Below are 15,902 nucleotides of genomic sequence, written 5' to 3' on the forward strand. Positions count from 1 at the left end.
TTGCAGCGTCCTCGCTAGCGATATCGTCCAGTGTGACAGGCAGCAGTGATCAGGCCCCTGCTGGGAGATCGCTGGTCGGGGAAGAAAGTCCAGAACTTTATTTCGTCGCTGGACTCCCCGTAGACATCGCTGAATCGGCGTGTGTGACACCGATTCAGCGATGTCTTTGCTGGTAACCAGGGTAAACATCGGGTAACTAAGCGCAGGGCCGCGCTTAATAACCCGATGTTTACCCTGGTTACCAGCGTAAAAAAACAAACAGTACATACTTACATTCAGCTGTCTGTCCCTTGCCGTCTGGTTCCTGCAATGACTGCTGGCCGTAAAGTGAAAGCAGAGCACAGCCACAGCGGTGAGTCACCGCTGTGTGACTCACCGCTGTGCTGTGCTTTCACTTTCACTTTACGGCCAGCAGTCAGTGCAGGAACCAGACGGCAAGGGACAGACAGCTGAATGTAAGTATGTACTGTTTGTTTTTTTACGCTGGTAACCAGGGTAAACATCGGGTTACTAAGCGCGGCCCTGCGCTTAGTTACCCGATGTTTACCCTGGTTACCGGGGACCTCGGGATCGTTGGTCGCTGGAGAGCTGTCTGTGTGACAGCTCTCCAGCGACCAAACAGCGACGCTGCAGCGATCCGGATCGTTGTCGGTATCGCTGCAGCGTCGCTTAGTGTGACGGTACCTTTTGTCTTTGGCCATTCAGATCGGTCGACGCTTGCGCGAGCGTAAATCTGTGCACCATTTGGCGGTACTGCCTGAGGTTAAACCTGAGCCTATGCAGTGCGATAGGACTATGACTAGAGTTGAACGGCAGGAATACAGACGTCTGAATGGTCTGTGTTTCTACTGTGGTGATTCCACTCATGCTATTTCTGATTGTCCTAAGCGCACTAAGCGGTCCGCTAGGTCTGCCGTCATTGGTACTGTACAGTCCAAATTCCTTCTGTCCATTACCTTGATATGCTCTTTGTCGTCGTTTTCTGTCATGGCGTTTGTGGATTCGGGCGCTGCCCTGAATCTGATGGATTTGGATTATGCTAAACGTTGTGGGTTTTTCTTGGAGCCTTTGCGGTGTCCTATTCCATTGAGAGGAATTGATGCTACACCTTTGGCCAAGAATAAACCTCAATACTGGGCCCAGCTGACCATGTGCATGGCTCCTGCACATCAGGAAGCTATTCGCTTTCTGGTGTTGCATAATCTGCATGATGTGGTCGTGTTGGGGTTGCCATGGCTACAAACCCATAATCCAGTATTGGATTGGAATTCCATGTCGGTATCCAGCTGGGGTTGTCAGGGGGTACATGGTGATGTTCCATTTTTGTCGATTTCGTCATCCACCCCTTCTGAGGTCCCAGAGTTCTTGTCTGATTATCAGGATGTATTTGAAGAGCCCAAGTCCGATGCTCTACCTCCGCATAGGGATTGTGATTGTGCTATCAATTTGATTCCTAGTAGTAAATTCCCTAAAGGTCGATTATTTAATTTATCCATGCCCGAACACGCCGCTATGCGCAGTTATGTGAAGGAATCCCTGGAGAAGGGACATATTCGCCCATCGTCATCACCACTGGGAGCAGGGTTCTTCTTTGTAGCCAAGAAGGATGGTTCGCTGAGACCGTGTATTGATTACCGCCTTCTTAATAAGATCACTGTTAAATTTCAGTATCCCTTGCCATTGTTATCTGACTTGTTTGCTCGGATTAAGGGGGCTAGTTGGTTCACTAAGATAGATCTTCGTGGTGCGTATAATCTGGTGAGAATCAGGCAAGGAGATGAATGGAAAACTGCATTCAATACGCCCGAGGGTCATTTTGAGTATCTAGTGATGCCGTTCGGACTTGCCAATGCTCCATCTGTGTTTCAGTCTTTTATGCATGACATCTTCCGTGAGTATCTGGATAAATTCCTGATTGTTTACTTGGATGACATTTTGATCTTCTCAGATGATTGGGAGTCTCATGTGAAGCAGGTCAGAATGGTTTTTCAGGTCCTGCGTGCTAACTCTTTGTTTGTGAAGGGATCAAAGTGTCTCTTCGGTGTGCAGAAAGTTTCATTTTTAGGGTTCATCTTTACCCCTTCTACTATCGAGATGGATCCAGTTAAGGTCCAAGCCATCCAGGATTGGATTCAGCCGACATCTCTGAAAAGTCTGCAAAAGTTCCTGGGCTTTGCTAATTTTTATCGTCGCTTCATCTGTAATTTTTCTAGCATTGCCAAACCATTGACCGATTTGACCAAGAAGGGTGCTGAATTGGTTAATTGGTCTTCTGCTGCTGTGGAAGCTTTTCAGGAGTTGAAGCGTCGTTTTTGTTCTGCCCCTGTGTTGTGTCAGCCAGATGTTTCTCTTCCGTTCCAGGTCGAGGTTGATGCTTCTGAGATTGGAGCAGGGGCGGTTTTGTCACAGAGAGGTTCTGATTGCTCAGTGATGAAACCATGTGCTTTCTTTTCCAGGAAGTTTTCGCCCGCTTAGCGTCATTATGATGTGGGCAATCGAGAGTTGCTGGCCATGAAGTGGGCATTCGAGGAGTGGCGTCATTGGCTTGAAGGAGCTAAGCATCGCGTGGTGGTATTGACTGATCATAAGAACTTGACTTATCTCGAGTCTGCCAAGCGCTTGAATCCTAGACAGGCCCGTTGGTCGTTATTTTTTGCCCGCTTCGACTTTGTGATTTCGTACCTTCCGGGCTCTAAAAATGTGAAGGCGGATGCTCTGTCTAGGAGTTTTGTGCCCGACTCTCCGGGTTTATCTGAGCCAGCGGGTATCCTCAAGGAAGGAGTCATTGTCTCTGCCATCTCCCCTGATTTGCGGCGGGTGCTGCAAAAATTTCAGGCGAATAAACCTGATCGTTGTCCAGCAGAGAAACTGTTCGTCCCTGATAGGTGGACTAATAAACTTATCTCTGAACTTCATTGTTCGGTGTTGGCTGGTCATCCTGGAATCTTTGGTACCAGAGAGTTAGTGGCTAGATCCTTCTGGTGGCCATCTCTGTCACGGGATGTACGTACTTTTGTGCAGTCCTGTGGGATTTGTGCTAGGGCTAAGCCCTGCTGTTCTCGTGCCAGTGGGTTGCTTTTGCCCTTGCCGGTCCCAAAGAGGCCTTGGACACATATTTCGATGGATTTCATTTCTGACCTTCCCGTTTCTCAAAAGATGTCAGTCATTTGGGTGGTCTGTGATCGCTTTTCTAAAATGGTCCATCTGGTGCCCTTGGCTAAATTGCCTTCCTCCTCTGATTTGGTACCTTTGTTCTTTCAGCATGTGGTTCGGTTGCATGGCATTCCTGAGAATATTGTTTCTGACAGAGGTTCCCAGTTTGTTTCAAGGTTTTGGCGAGCCTTTTGTGGTAGGATGGGCATTGACCTATCCTTTTCCTCGGCTTTCCATCCTCAGACTAATGGCCAGACCGAACGAACCAATCAGACCTTGGAAACATATCTGAGATGTTTTGTTTCTGCAGACCAGGATGATTGGGTGTCCTTTTTGCCGTTGGCTGAGTTCGCCCTTAATAATCGGGCCAGCTCGGCTACCTTGGTTTCTCCATTTTTTTGCAATTCTGGGTTCCATCCTCGTTTCTCTTCAGGACAGGTTGAGTCTTCGGACTGTCCTGGTGTGGATTCTGTGGTGGATAGGTTGCAGCAGATCTGGACTCAGGTAGTGGACAATTTGATCTTGTCCCAGGAGAAAGCTCAACTTTTCGCTAATCGCAGACGTCGTGTGGGTCCCCGACTTCGTGTTGGGGATCTGGTTTGGTTATCTTCTCGTCATATTCCTATGAAGGTTTCCTCTCCTAAATTTAAACCTCGTTTTATTGGTCCGTATAGGATTTCTGAGGTTCTCAATCCTGTGTCTTTTCGTTTGACCCTCCCAGACTCCTTTTCCATACATAATGTATTCCATAGGTCGTTGTTGCGGAGATACGTGGCACCTATGGTTCCATCTGTTGAGCCTCCTGCCCCGGTTTTGGTGGAGGGGGAATTGGAGTATATTGTGGAGAAGATTTTGGATTCTCGTGTTTCTAGACAGAAACTCCAGTATCTGGTTAAATGGAAGGGTTATGCTCAGGAAGATAATTCCTGGGTTTTTGCCTCTGATGTTCATGCTTCCGATCTTGTTCGTGCCTTTCATGCGGCTCATCCTGGTCGGCCTGGGGGCTCTGGTGAGGGTTCGGTGACCCCTCCTCAAGGGGGGGTACTGTTGTGAATTCTGTGGCTGAATTCACTCCTGTGGTCACAAGTGGTACTGCAGCTTCTGAGCTTCCTCACTCAGGTGTTCTGGTGAGCTCGTTAACTGCTTCATTACTTAACTCCGCCTGATGCTGCTATCCTTGCTCCTTGTCAATGTTTCAGTGTTGGATCTGAGCTTCTCCTGATTGTTCCTGTGACCTGCTGCTCTGTATAGCTAAGTGCCTTTTGCTTTTTTGTTGCTTTTTTTCTGTCCAGCTTGTCTTTTGTTTTGCTGGAAGCTCTGAGACGCAAAGGGTGTACCGCCGTGCCGTTAGTTCGGCACGGTGGGTTTTTTTTGCCCCCTTTGCGTGGTTTTGCTTTAGGGTTTTTGGTAGACTGCAAAGTTCGCTTTACTGTCCTCGCTCTGTCCTAGAATATCGGGCCCCACTTTGCTGAATCTATTTCATCCCTACGTTTTGTCTTTTCATCTTACTCACAGTCATTATATGTGGGGGGCTGCCTTTTCCTTTGGGGAATTTCTCTGGGGCAAGTCAGGCCTATTTTTCTATCTTCAGGCTAGCTAGTTTCTTAGGCTGTGCCGAGTTGCCTAGGTAGTTGTTAGGCGCAATCCACAGCCGCTTTTAGTTGTGTTTAGGATAGGATCAGGTGTGCAGTCTACAGAGTTTCCACGTCTCAGAGCTCGTTCTTGTATTTTTGGGTATTTGTCAGATCACTGTGTGCGCTCTGATCGCTAAGCACACTGTGTTTCTGGATTGCCTTCGTAACACCTGTCATTAGCAAACATAACAGAACACATTATGGATGGCAAAAGAAACAGGAAGGGCCAAATGAAATGACACAGGATTGATAACCTCAGAAATCTTATACGGACCAATGAAACGAGGCTTAAACTTAGGAGAGGAAACCTTCATAGGAACATAACGAGACGACAACCAAACCAAATCCCCAACACGAAGTCGGGGACCCACACAGTGCCGGCGGTTAGCGAAACGTTGAGCCTTCTCCTGGGACAATGTCAAATTGTCAACCACATGAGTCCAAATCTGCTGCAACCTATCCACCACAGTATCTACACCAGGACAGTCCGAAGACTCAACCTGCCCTGAAGAGAAACGAGGATGGAAACCAGAATTGCAGAAAAACGGCAAAACCAAAGTAGCCGAGCTGGCCCGATTATTAAGGGCGAACTCAGCCAACGGCAAAAAGGACACCCAATCATCCTGATCAGCAGAAACAAAGCATCTCAGATATGTTTCCAAAGTTTGATTAGTTCGTTCGGTTTGGCCATTTGTCTGAGGATGGAAAGCCAAGGAAAAAGACAAATCAATGCCCATCCTAGCACAAAAGGATCGCCAAAACCTCGAAACAAACTGGGAACCTCTGTCAGAAACGATGTTCTCCGGGATACCGTGTAAACGAACCACATGCTGGAAAAATAATGGCACCAAATCAGAGGAGGAAGGCAATTTAGACAAAGGTACCAAATGGACCATCTTAGAAAAGCGATCACAAACCACCCAAATGACCGACATCTTTTGAGAGACGGGGAGATCCGAAATAAAATCCATAGAAATATGCGTCCAGGGCCTCTTCGGGTCCATCTATCAGGGACAAACAGTTTCTCCGCTGGGCAACGGTCAGGTCTATCAGCCTGAAATTTTTGCAGCACCCGCCGCAAATCAGGGGAGATGGCAGACAAAATTACCCCCTCTTTGAGAATACCCGCCAGCTCAGGAACACCCGGAGAGACAGGCACAAAACTCCTTGACAGGGCATCAGCCATCACATTCTTAGAGCCCGGAAGGTACGAAACTACAAAATCAAAACGGGAGAAAAATAACGACCATCGAGCCTGTCTCGGATTCAACCGTTTGGCAGACTCAAGATAAGTCAAATTCTTGTGATCTGTCAAGACCACCACGCGCTGCTTGGCTCCTTCAAGCCAATGACGCCACTCCTCGAATGCCCACTTCATGGCCAACAACTCACGATTACCAACATCATAATTACGCTCAGCAGGCGAAAACTTTCTAGAAAAGAAAGCACATGGCTTCATCACCGAGCCATCAGAACTTCTTTGCGACAAAACAGCCCCTGCTCCAATCTCAGAAGCATCAACCTCAACCTGAAACGGGAGCGAAACATCTGGCTAGCACAACACAGGGGCCGAAGAAAAACGACGCTTCAACTCCTGAAAAGCCTCTACAGCTGCAGAAGACCAATTGACCACATCAGCACCCTTCTTGGTCAAATCAGTCAACGGTTTAGCAACAGTAGAAAAATTAGAGATGAAGCGCCGATAAAAATTAGCAAAGCCCAGGAACTTTTGCAGGCTCTTCACAGATGTCGGCTGAGTCCAATCGTAAATGGCCTGGACGTTAGCAGGGTCCATCTCGATAGTGGAAGGGGAAAAAATGAAACCCAAAAATGAAACCTTCTGAACTCCAAAGAGACACTTTGACCCCTTCACAAACAAAGAATTTGCACGAAGGACCTGGAACACCATTCTGACCTGCTTCACATGAGACTCCCAATCATCCGAAAAGACCAAAATATCATCCAAATACACAATCAGGAATTCATCCAGGTACTCTCGGAAGATGTCATGCATAAAGGACTGAAATACTGATGGAGCATTGGAAAGCCCGAATGGCATAACCAGGTACTCAAAATGGCCCTCGGGCGTATTAAATGCTGTTTTCCATTCATCGCCTTGTTTAATACGCACAAGATTATACGCCCCTCGAAGATCTATCTTGGTGAACCAACTAGCCCCTATAATACGAGCAAACAAATCAGACAGCAACGGCAAAGGATACTGAAATTTGACTGTAATTTTATTAAGAAGGCGGTAATCAATACAAGGTCTCAAAGAACCATCCTTCTTGGCCACAAAAAAGAATCCTGCTCCTAACGGTGATGACGATGGGCGAATATGGCCTTTCTCCTAGGATTCCTTTATATAACTCCGCATAGCGGCGTGTTCTGGCACAGATAAATTGAACAATCGGCCCTTAGGAAACTTACTACCAGGAATCAAATTAATAGCACAATCGCAATCCCTATGAGGAGGTAGGGCACTGTCTTTGGGCTCATCAAATACATCTCGATAATCCGACAAAAACTCTGGAACTTCAGAAGGAGTGGAAGACGAAATAGACAAAAATGGAACATCACCATGTACCCCCTGGCAAACCCAGCTGGACACAGACATAGATTTCCAGTCCAATACTGGATTATGAACCTGTAGCCATGGCAACCCCAAAACGACCACATCATGCAGATTATGCAACACCAGAAAGCGGATATCCTCCTGATGTGCAGGAGCCATGCACATGGTCAATTGGGTCCAGTACTGAGGCTTATTCTTGGCCAAAGGCGTAGCATCAATTCCTCTCAATGGAATAGGATACTGCAAGGGCTCCAAGAAAAAAACACAGCGCCCAGCATACTCCAAGTCCATCAAATTCAGGGCAGCGCCTGAATCCACAAATGCCATAACAGAATAGGATGACAAAGAGCAAATCAGAGTAACGGACAATAGAAATTTAGACTGTACCGTACCAATGGTGGCAGACCTAGCGAACCGCTTAGTGCGCTTATGACAATCGGAGATAGCATGAGTGGAATCACCACAGTAAAAACATAGCCCATTCCGACGTCTGTGTTCTTGCCGTTCAGCTCTGGTCAAAGTCCTATCACATTGCATAGGCTCAGGCCCATGCTCAGATAGTACCGCCAAATGGTGCACAGCTTTACGCTCACGCAAGCGTCGATCGATCTGAATGGCCAAGGACATAGACTCATTCAGACCAGCAGGCATGGGAAATCCCACCATGACATCCTTAACCCCTTACCGGCATCGGACGTACTATACCGTCCGATGCCGGCTCCCCTGCTTTGATGCAGGGCTCCGCGGTGAGCCCGCACCAAAGCCGGGACATGTCAGCTGTTTTGAACAGCTGACATGTGCCCGTAATAGGCGCGGGCAGAATCGCGATCTGCCCGCACCTATTAACTAGTTAAATGCCGCTGTCAAACGCAGACAGCGGCATTTAACTACTGCTTCCAGCCGGGCGGCCGGAAATGACGTCATCGCCGACCCCCGTCACATGATCGGGGGTCGGCGATGCTTGTGAATGGTAACCATAGAGGTCCTTGAGACCTCTATGGTTACTGATTGCCCGTCGCTGTGAGCGCCACCCTGTGGTCGGCGCTCACAGCACACGTGCAATTCTGCTACATAGCAGCGATCAGCAGATCGCTGCTATGTAGCAGAGCCGATCGTGCTATGCCTGCTTCTAGCCTCTCATGGAGGCTATTGAAGCATGGCAAAAGTAAAAAAAAAAAAGTTTAAAAAAATGTGAAAAAAATAAAAAAAACATAAAAGTTTAAATCACCCCCCTTTCGCCCCAATCAAAATAAATCAATAAAAAAAATATCAAATCTACGCATATTTGGTATCGCCGCGCTCAGAATCGCCCGATCTATCAATTAAAAAAAGTATTAACCTGATTGCTAAACAGCGTAGCGGGAAAAAAATTCGAAACGCCAGAATTAAGTTTTTTTGGTCGCTGCGACATTGCATTAAAATGCAATAACGGGCGATCAAAAGAACGTATCAGCACCAAAATGCTATCCTTAAAAACGTCATCTTGGCACGCAAAAAATAAGCCCTCAACCGACCCCAGATCACGAAAAATGGAGACGCTACGAGTATCGGAAAATGGCGCAATTTTTTTTTTTTTTAGCAAAGTTTGGAATTTTTTTTCACCACTTAGATAAAAAATAACCTAGTCATGTTTGGTGTCTATGAACTCGTAATGACCTGGAGAATCATAATGGCAGGTCAGTTTTAGCATTTAGTGAACCTAGCAAAAAAGCCAAACAAAAAACAAGTGTGGGATTGCACTTTTTTTGCAATTTCACCGCACTTGGAATTTTTTTCCCGTTTTCTAGTACACGACATGCTATAACCAATGATGTCGTTCAAAAGTACAACTCGTCCCGCAAAAAATAAGCCCTCACATGGCCAAATTGACGGAAAAATAAAAAAGTTATGGCTCTGGGAAGGAGGGGAGCGAAAAACGAACACGGAAAAACGAAAAATCCCCTGGTCATGAAGGGGTTAAGGGCTTCAGAGAGACCCTTTCTGAAGATTGCTGCCAGGGCACATTCATTCCACTGAGTGAGCACAGACCACTTTCTAAACTTCTGACAATATATCTCCGCTTCATCCTGACCCTGCCACAGAGTCAGCAAGATTTTCTCTGCCTGATCCACTGAATTAGGTTCGTCATAAAGCAATCCAAGCGCCAGGAAAAACGCATCAACATCACGCAATGCCGGATCTCCTGGCGCAAGGGAAAATGCCCAGTCTTGAGGGTCACCACGTAACAAAGAAATAATGATCTTTACTTGTTGAACAGGGTCACTTGAGGAGCGAGGTTTCAAGGCAAGAAACAATTTACAATTATTTTTTAAATTCAAGAACTTAGATCTATCACCAAAAAACAAATCAGGAATTGGAATCCTAGGCTCTGACATCGGATTCTGAACCACAAAATCTTGAATGTTTTGTACCCTTGTAGTGAGATTATCCATCCAAGAGGACAGACCTTGAATGTCCATGTTTACACCTGTGTCCTGAACCACCCAGAGGTAAAGGGGAAAAGAGAGACAAAACACACTGCAAAGAAAAAAAAATGGTCTCAGAACTTCTCTAATCCCTCTATTGAGATGCATTAGTACTTTGGGCCACCTGTACTGTTATGACCTGGTGGTCAGGACAATAATGGACCTGGTGGTTAAGAGCACACGGAATGACCTGATAGTTACTGATAATAAGGACGAGCTCTGGGATGTGGGAACTCTGCTGACCGCAATCCCTAATCCTATCAAACACACTAGAAATAGCCGTGGATTGCGCCTAACGCTCCCTATGCAACTCGGCACAGCCTAAGGAACTAGCTAGCCCTGAAGATAGAAAAATAAAGCCTACCTTGCATCAGAGAAATTCCCCAAAGGAAAAGGCAGCCCCCCACATATAATGACTGTAAGTAAAGATGAAAATACAGACACAGAGATGAAATAGATTTAGCAAAGTGAGGCCCGACTTACTGAACAGACCGAGGATAGGAAAGGTTACTTTGCGGTCAGCACAAAAACCTACAAAAAGACCACGCAGAGGGCGCAAAAAAGACCCTCCGCACTGACTCACAGTGCGGAGGCGCTACCTCTGCGTCCCAGAGCTTCCAGCAAGCTAGACAACAATAAAAATAGCAAGCTGGACAGAAAAATAGCAAACCAAAGAAATACAAGCTGGAACTTAGCTTCTGCTGGGAAGACAGGTCACAAGAACAATCCAGGAGTGAACTAGACCAATACTGGAACATTGACAGGTGGCATGGAGCAAAGATCTAAGTGGAGTTAAATAGAGCAGCCAGCTAACGAATTACCTCGTCCCCTGTGGAAGGAAACTCAGAAACACCCACCAGAGGAAGTCCATGGACAGAACCAGCCGAAGTACCATTCATGACCACAGGAGGGAGCCCAACAACAGAATTCACAACAACGTCCCTCGCCTTCAGCTTCCTGCACTGACTGTGAGCTGCGCGCCAGCCGTAAAGCAGAGCGGTGACGTCACCACTGTGCTCTGCTTTACGGCCGGCTCACAGTCAGTGCGGGAAGCTGAAGGAGAGGGATGTGACCAGACACCGGAATGTAAGTATGTAGTGTTTTTTTTCTTACATTTACAATGGTAACCAGGGTAAACATCGGGTTACTAAGCGCGGCCCTGCCCGATATTTACCCTGGTTACCAGTGAAGACATCGCTGAATCGGCATCACACACGCCGATTCAGCGATGTCAGCGGGAGATCAGCAACCAAAATAAAGTCCTGATCATTCCCCAGCGACCAACGATCTCCCAGCAGGGGCCTGATCGTTGGTCGCTGTCACGCATAACGATTTTGGTAATGTCATCAGCACTCAGCATCTTGGTGCAGTAGTCAAGGTTTTGAAGAACCTCACATATGTCAGTGATCCACAACCACTCGGCAGTTGTTATGTGTGGGGGCTGAGTGTAACTCTGACAGGCATTGAGAAACTGGAATTCAGCCACTGCCCTCTGCTGCTCACTTAGCCTTGCCATAATATGAAAAGTCGAATTCCCGCATTTGGGCAGGTCACAAATAAATCCGTGAAAAGGCAAATTAAGCGAAAGCCTGAGATGACTTTTGGAAATGGACACTGACACAACTTACCTTGGCAAGTAGGTCAGGCAAGTCAGGGTATGTTTTTTGAAAGCCGCTCTACAATCAAGTTCAGCACGAGCTTTAATGCCGCCACCAAGTTACGCCCTTTATCGCACACATACAGACCAGGTTGGAGGTTAAGTGGGAAGTGCCACTGATCGGTCTTGTCTTTCATCCCTTTCAACAGCTCTGATGCATTGTGAGCTTTATCACTTAAATAGATCAGCTTCAGCAGAGCATGCTGCCTTTTTGCCAAGGCAGTGCTGCAGAGCTCCCAGCTGGGGAGTGATAGGGAGGCTAGTTCAGCTGAGCATTAGGGGGAGAGACAGGGACTGGCATACAAGGAGACTGAAACCCTGATGGAAGTTGGGCCCGCTATTCTTGGTGTGGGTAAGATGTGTGATGTCCCAGCCTCAGACTCTGTCCCAGATTCCACCAGGTTTACTCAGTGTGCCATCATGGAAATGTAGCGTCCTTGTCCACGTGTCTGTGGTTAGGTGGACCTTCCCTGTGACTGCGTTGGCCAGAGTACGACTTATATTGTGTAGCAAATACTGTACGGTTGGGATTAGGGGTGTGTCAGGGTTAGGGTTGTGGTTAGGGTTATGGTTGGGATTAGGGTTAGGGGTGTGTTGGAGTTGGGGTTAGGGGTGTGGTTGGGATTAGGGTTAGGGGTGTTTTGGGTTAGGGTTTCAGTTAGAATTGGGGGTTACCACTGTTTAGACACATCAGGGCTCTCCAAACGCGACATGGCGTCCGATCTCAATTCCAGCCAATTCTGCGTTGAAAAAGTAAAGCAGTGCTCCTTCCCTTCCGAGCTCTCCCGTGCACCCAAAAAGGGGTTTACCCCAGCATATCGGGTATCACCATACTTAGGATAAATTGGACAACAACTTCTGGGGTCCAATTTCTCTTGTTACCCTTAAGAAAATAAAAATTTGGGGGGGCTAAAAAAACATTTTTGTAGGAAAAAAAAGATTTTTTATTTTCACGGCTCTGCGTTATTAACTGTAGTGAAACTCTTGGGGTTCAAAGTTCTCACAACACATCTAGATAAGTTCCTTGGGGGGTCTAGTTTTCAATATGGGGTCACTTGTGGGGGGTTTCTACTGTTTATGTACATTAGGGGCTCTGCAAACGCAATGTGACGCCTGTAGACCATTCCATCTAAGTCTGCATTCCAAATGGCGTTCCTTCCCTTCCGAGCTCTGCCATGCGCCCAAACGGTTGTTCACCCCCACATATGGGGTATCAGCGTACTCAGGACAAATTGGTCAACAACTTTTGGGGTCCAATTTCTCCAGTTACCCTTGGGAAAATTCAAAACTGTGGGCTAAAATATAATTTTTGTGGGAAAAAAGAATTTTTATTTCACGGCTCTGCGTCATAAACTGTAGTGAAACACTTGGGGATTTAAAACTCTCACAACACATCTAGATAAGATCCTTAGGGGGTCTACTTTCCAAAACGGTGTCACTTGTGGGGTTTTTCAATGTTTAGGGACATCAGGGGCTCCCCAACGCAACATGGCGTCCCATCTCAATTCCAGCCAATTTTGCATTGAAAAGTCAAACGACGCTCCTTCCCTTCTGAGCTCGGCCATGCGCCCAAACAGTGGTTTACCCCCACACATGGGGTATCCGGGTACTCAGGACAAATTGTGCAACAACTTTTGGGGTCCATTTTCTCCTCTTACCCTTGGTAAAATAAAACAAATTGGAGCTGAAGTAAATTTTTTGTGAAAAAAATTAAATGTTCATTTTAATTTTTAAACATTCCAAAAATTCCTGTGAAGCACCAGAAGGGTTAATAAACTTCTTAAACATGGTTTTGAGCACCTTGAGGGGTGATGTTTTTAGAATGGTGTCACACTTGGTTATTTTCTATCATATAGACCCCTCAAAATGACTTAAAATGTGATGTGGTCCCTAAAATAAAATGGTGCTGTAAAAATGAGAAATTGCTGGTCAACTTTTAACCCTTATAACTCCCTAACAAAAAAAATTGTTTCCAAAATTGTGCTGGTGTAAAGTAGACATGTGGCAAATGTAACGTATTAAGTATTTTGTGTGACATATCTCTGTGATTTAAGGGCATAAAAATTCAAAGTTGGAAAATTGCGAAATTTTCAAAATTTTTGCCAAATTTCCATTTTTTTCACAAATAAACGCAGGTAATATCAAAGAAATTTTACCACTTTTGTGAAGGACAATATGTCACGAGAAAACAATGTCAGAATCACCGGGATCCGTTGAAGCGTTCCAGAGTTATAACCTCATAAAAGGACAGTGGTCAGTATTGTAAAAATTGACCCGGTCATTAACGTGCAAACCACCCTCGGGGCTTAAGGGGTTAAGCACATGTGATAATTAATTTTCCAGGTGATTCTAATTAAAGGGAAACTACTTAAAAATGATGTTCCACATTATGAAGCAGCCCACAGGTTTCAAGCAATATGGGAAATAAAAAGGATCTCTCTGCTGCTTTGTGCATTGTAACATATGCACAAAGCTACTACAAATGCCCTCAATGGGACCCATAAGTCTATAAAACCCTGACAATAAACTATGGAGTGAGCTGCTGATCACTTCATCAATTAACCCCTTACCGGCATCGGACGTACTATACCGTCCGATGCCGGCTCCCCTGCTTTGATGCAGGGCTCCGCGGTGAGCCCGCACCAAAGCCGGGACATGTCAGCTGTTTTGAACAGCTGACATGTGCCCGTAATAGGCGCGGGCAGAATCGCGATCTGCACGCACCTATTAACTAGTTAAATGCCGCTGTCAAACGCAGACAGCGGCATTTAACTACCGCTTCCGGCCGGGCGGCCGGAAATGACGTCATCGCCGACCCCCGTCACATGATCGGGGGTCGGCGATGCTTGTATATTGTAACCATAGAGGTCCTTGAGACCTCTATGGTTACTGATTGCCCGTCGCTGTGAGCGCCACCCTGTGGTCGGCGCTCACAGCACACGTGCAATTCTGCTACATAGCAGCGATCAGCAGATCGCTGCTATGTAGCAGAGCCGATCGGGTTGTGCCTGCTTCTAGCCTCTCATGGAGGCTATTGAAGCATGGCAAAAGTTAAAAAAAAAAGTTTAAAAAAATGTGAAAAAAATAAAAAAACATAAAAGTTTAAATCACCCCCCTTTCGCCCCAATCAAAATAAATCAATAAAAAAAATATCAAATGTACGCATATTTGGTATCGCCGCGCTCAGAATCGCCCGATCTATCAAATAAAAAAAAGTATTAACCTGATCGCTAAACAGCGTAGCGGGAAAAAAACTCGAAACGCCAGAATTACGTTTTTTTGGTCGCCGCGACATTGAATTAAAATGCAATAACGGGCGATCAAAAGAACGTATCTGCACCGAAATGCTATCATTAAAAACGTCATCTCGGCACGCAAAAAATAAGCCCTCAACCGACCCCAGAGCACGAAAAATGGAGACGCTACGAGTATCGGAAAATGGCGCAATTTTTTTTTTTTTTTTAGCAAAGTGTGGAATTTTTTTTCACCACTTAGATAAAAAATAACCTAGTCATGTTTGGTGTCTATGAACTCGTACTGACCTGGAGAATCATAATGGCAGGTCAGTTTTAGCATTTTTTGAACCTAGCAAAAAAGCCAAACAAAAAACCAATGTGGGATTGCACTTTTTTTGCAATTTCACCGCACTTGGAATTTTTTTCCCGTTTTCTAGTACACGACATGCTAAAACCAATGATGTCGTTCAAAAGTACAACTCGTCCCGCAAAAAATAAGCCCTCACATGGCCAAATTGACGGAAAAATAAAAAAGTTATGGCTCTGGGAAGGAGGGGAGTGAAAAACGAACACGGAAAAATGAAAAATCCCCCGGTCATGAAGGGGTTAATGTATTTATTTCCTCATCCATAAGCTAAATATCTTGAGTCAGTGAGGCACCCATTGACATTTTGGTGTTAGTGCATTATGCACCAGAGATATTTTCTAAAGACAGCTTTCATAGAACTGAATATATAAAAATATTACATCATAATGCAAGTTTACAAAGTAGAGCTAAAAATGCATTAAATAATACTGTAACTACCAAACAGACGAGAAAGCATTGTCAGAGGAATTACCATCTCATTGTCCTGTCCTTTGTTGAGCAGTGCCCGGGAGTCTTCCTCACTGTGTATCCCCATGGTCTTGGGACACGTTTCACCAGGTTCGTCAGTGTAATGTCCTATGCACAAGGAATGATTCAGAACACTCGGGTGTTTCTGAAATAACACTTGCACAATCTTCATTTGAATAAGGATTATCGTACATCACTTATGGCATTTGTATTGCAAAAGCTGAATTATTTTCCCTTAAAGAGCTGTCCACCTTTGGGGCCAATGTTTGTATTTTATTTAAATGCATGTACCTGAGTATAAAAATCATATTTCCAATTTTCATCGTTTGGCTATTGCAGGCTCCTTT

General features: G+C 45.7%; 1 protein-coding gene across 2 annotated transcripts in view; it reads right to left on the reverse strand.

The window, feature by feature from the left end:
* Window positions 1-15,695, reverse strand: part of LOC138638126 (probable cation-transporting ATPase 13A4) — a 355,111-nt gene extending 339,416 nt beyond the window's left edge. The window contains exon 1 of one of the 2 annotated variants that reach the window (XM_069727157.1): window positions 15,560-15,695. In XM_069727157.1, the coding sequence (XP_069583258.1) occupies window positions 15,560-15,567 (8 nt within the window). In that variant the 5' untranslated portion in view covers window positions 15,568-15,695. The remainder of the gene's footprint in view (window positions 1-15,559) is intronic. The other variant, XM_069727156.1, reaches the window with a different exon arrangement.
* Between the last annotated feature and the right edge of the window lie 207 nt (window positions 15,696-15,902).

The sequence above is a fragment of the Ranitomeya imitator genome, chromosome 5, assembly GCF_032444005.1.
Source record: "Ranitomeya imitator isolate aRanImi1 chromosome 5, aRanImi1.pri, whole genome shotgun sequence".
Classification (NCBI taxonomy): Eukaryota; Metazoa; Chordata; class Amphibia; order Anura; family Dendrobatidae; genus Ranitomeya; species Ranitomeya imitator.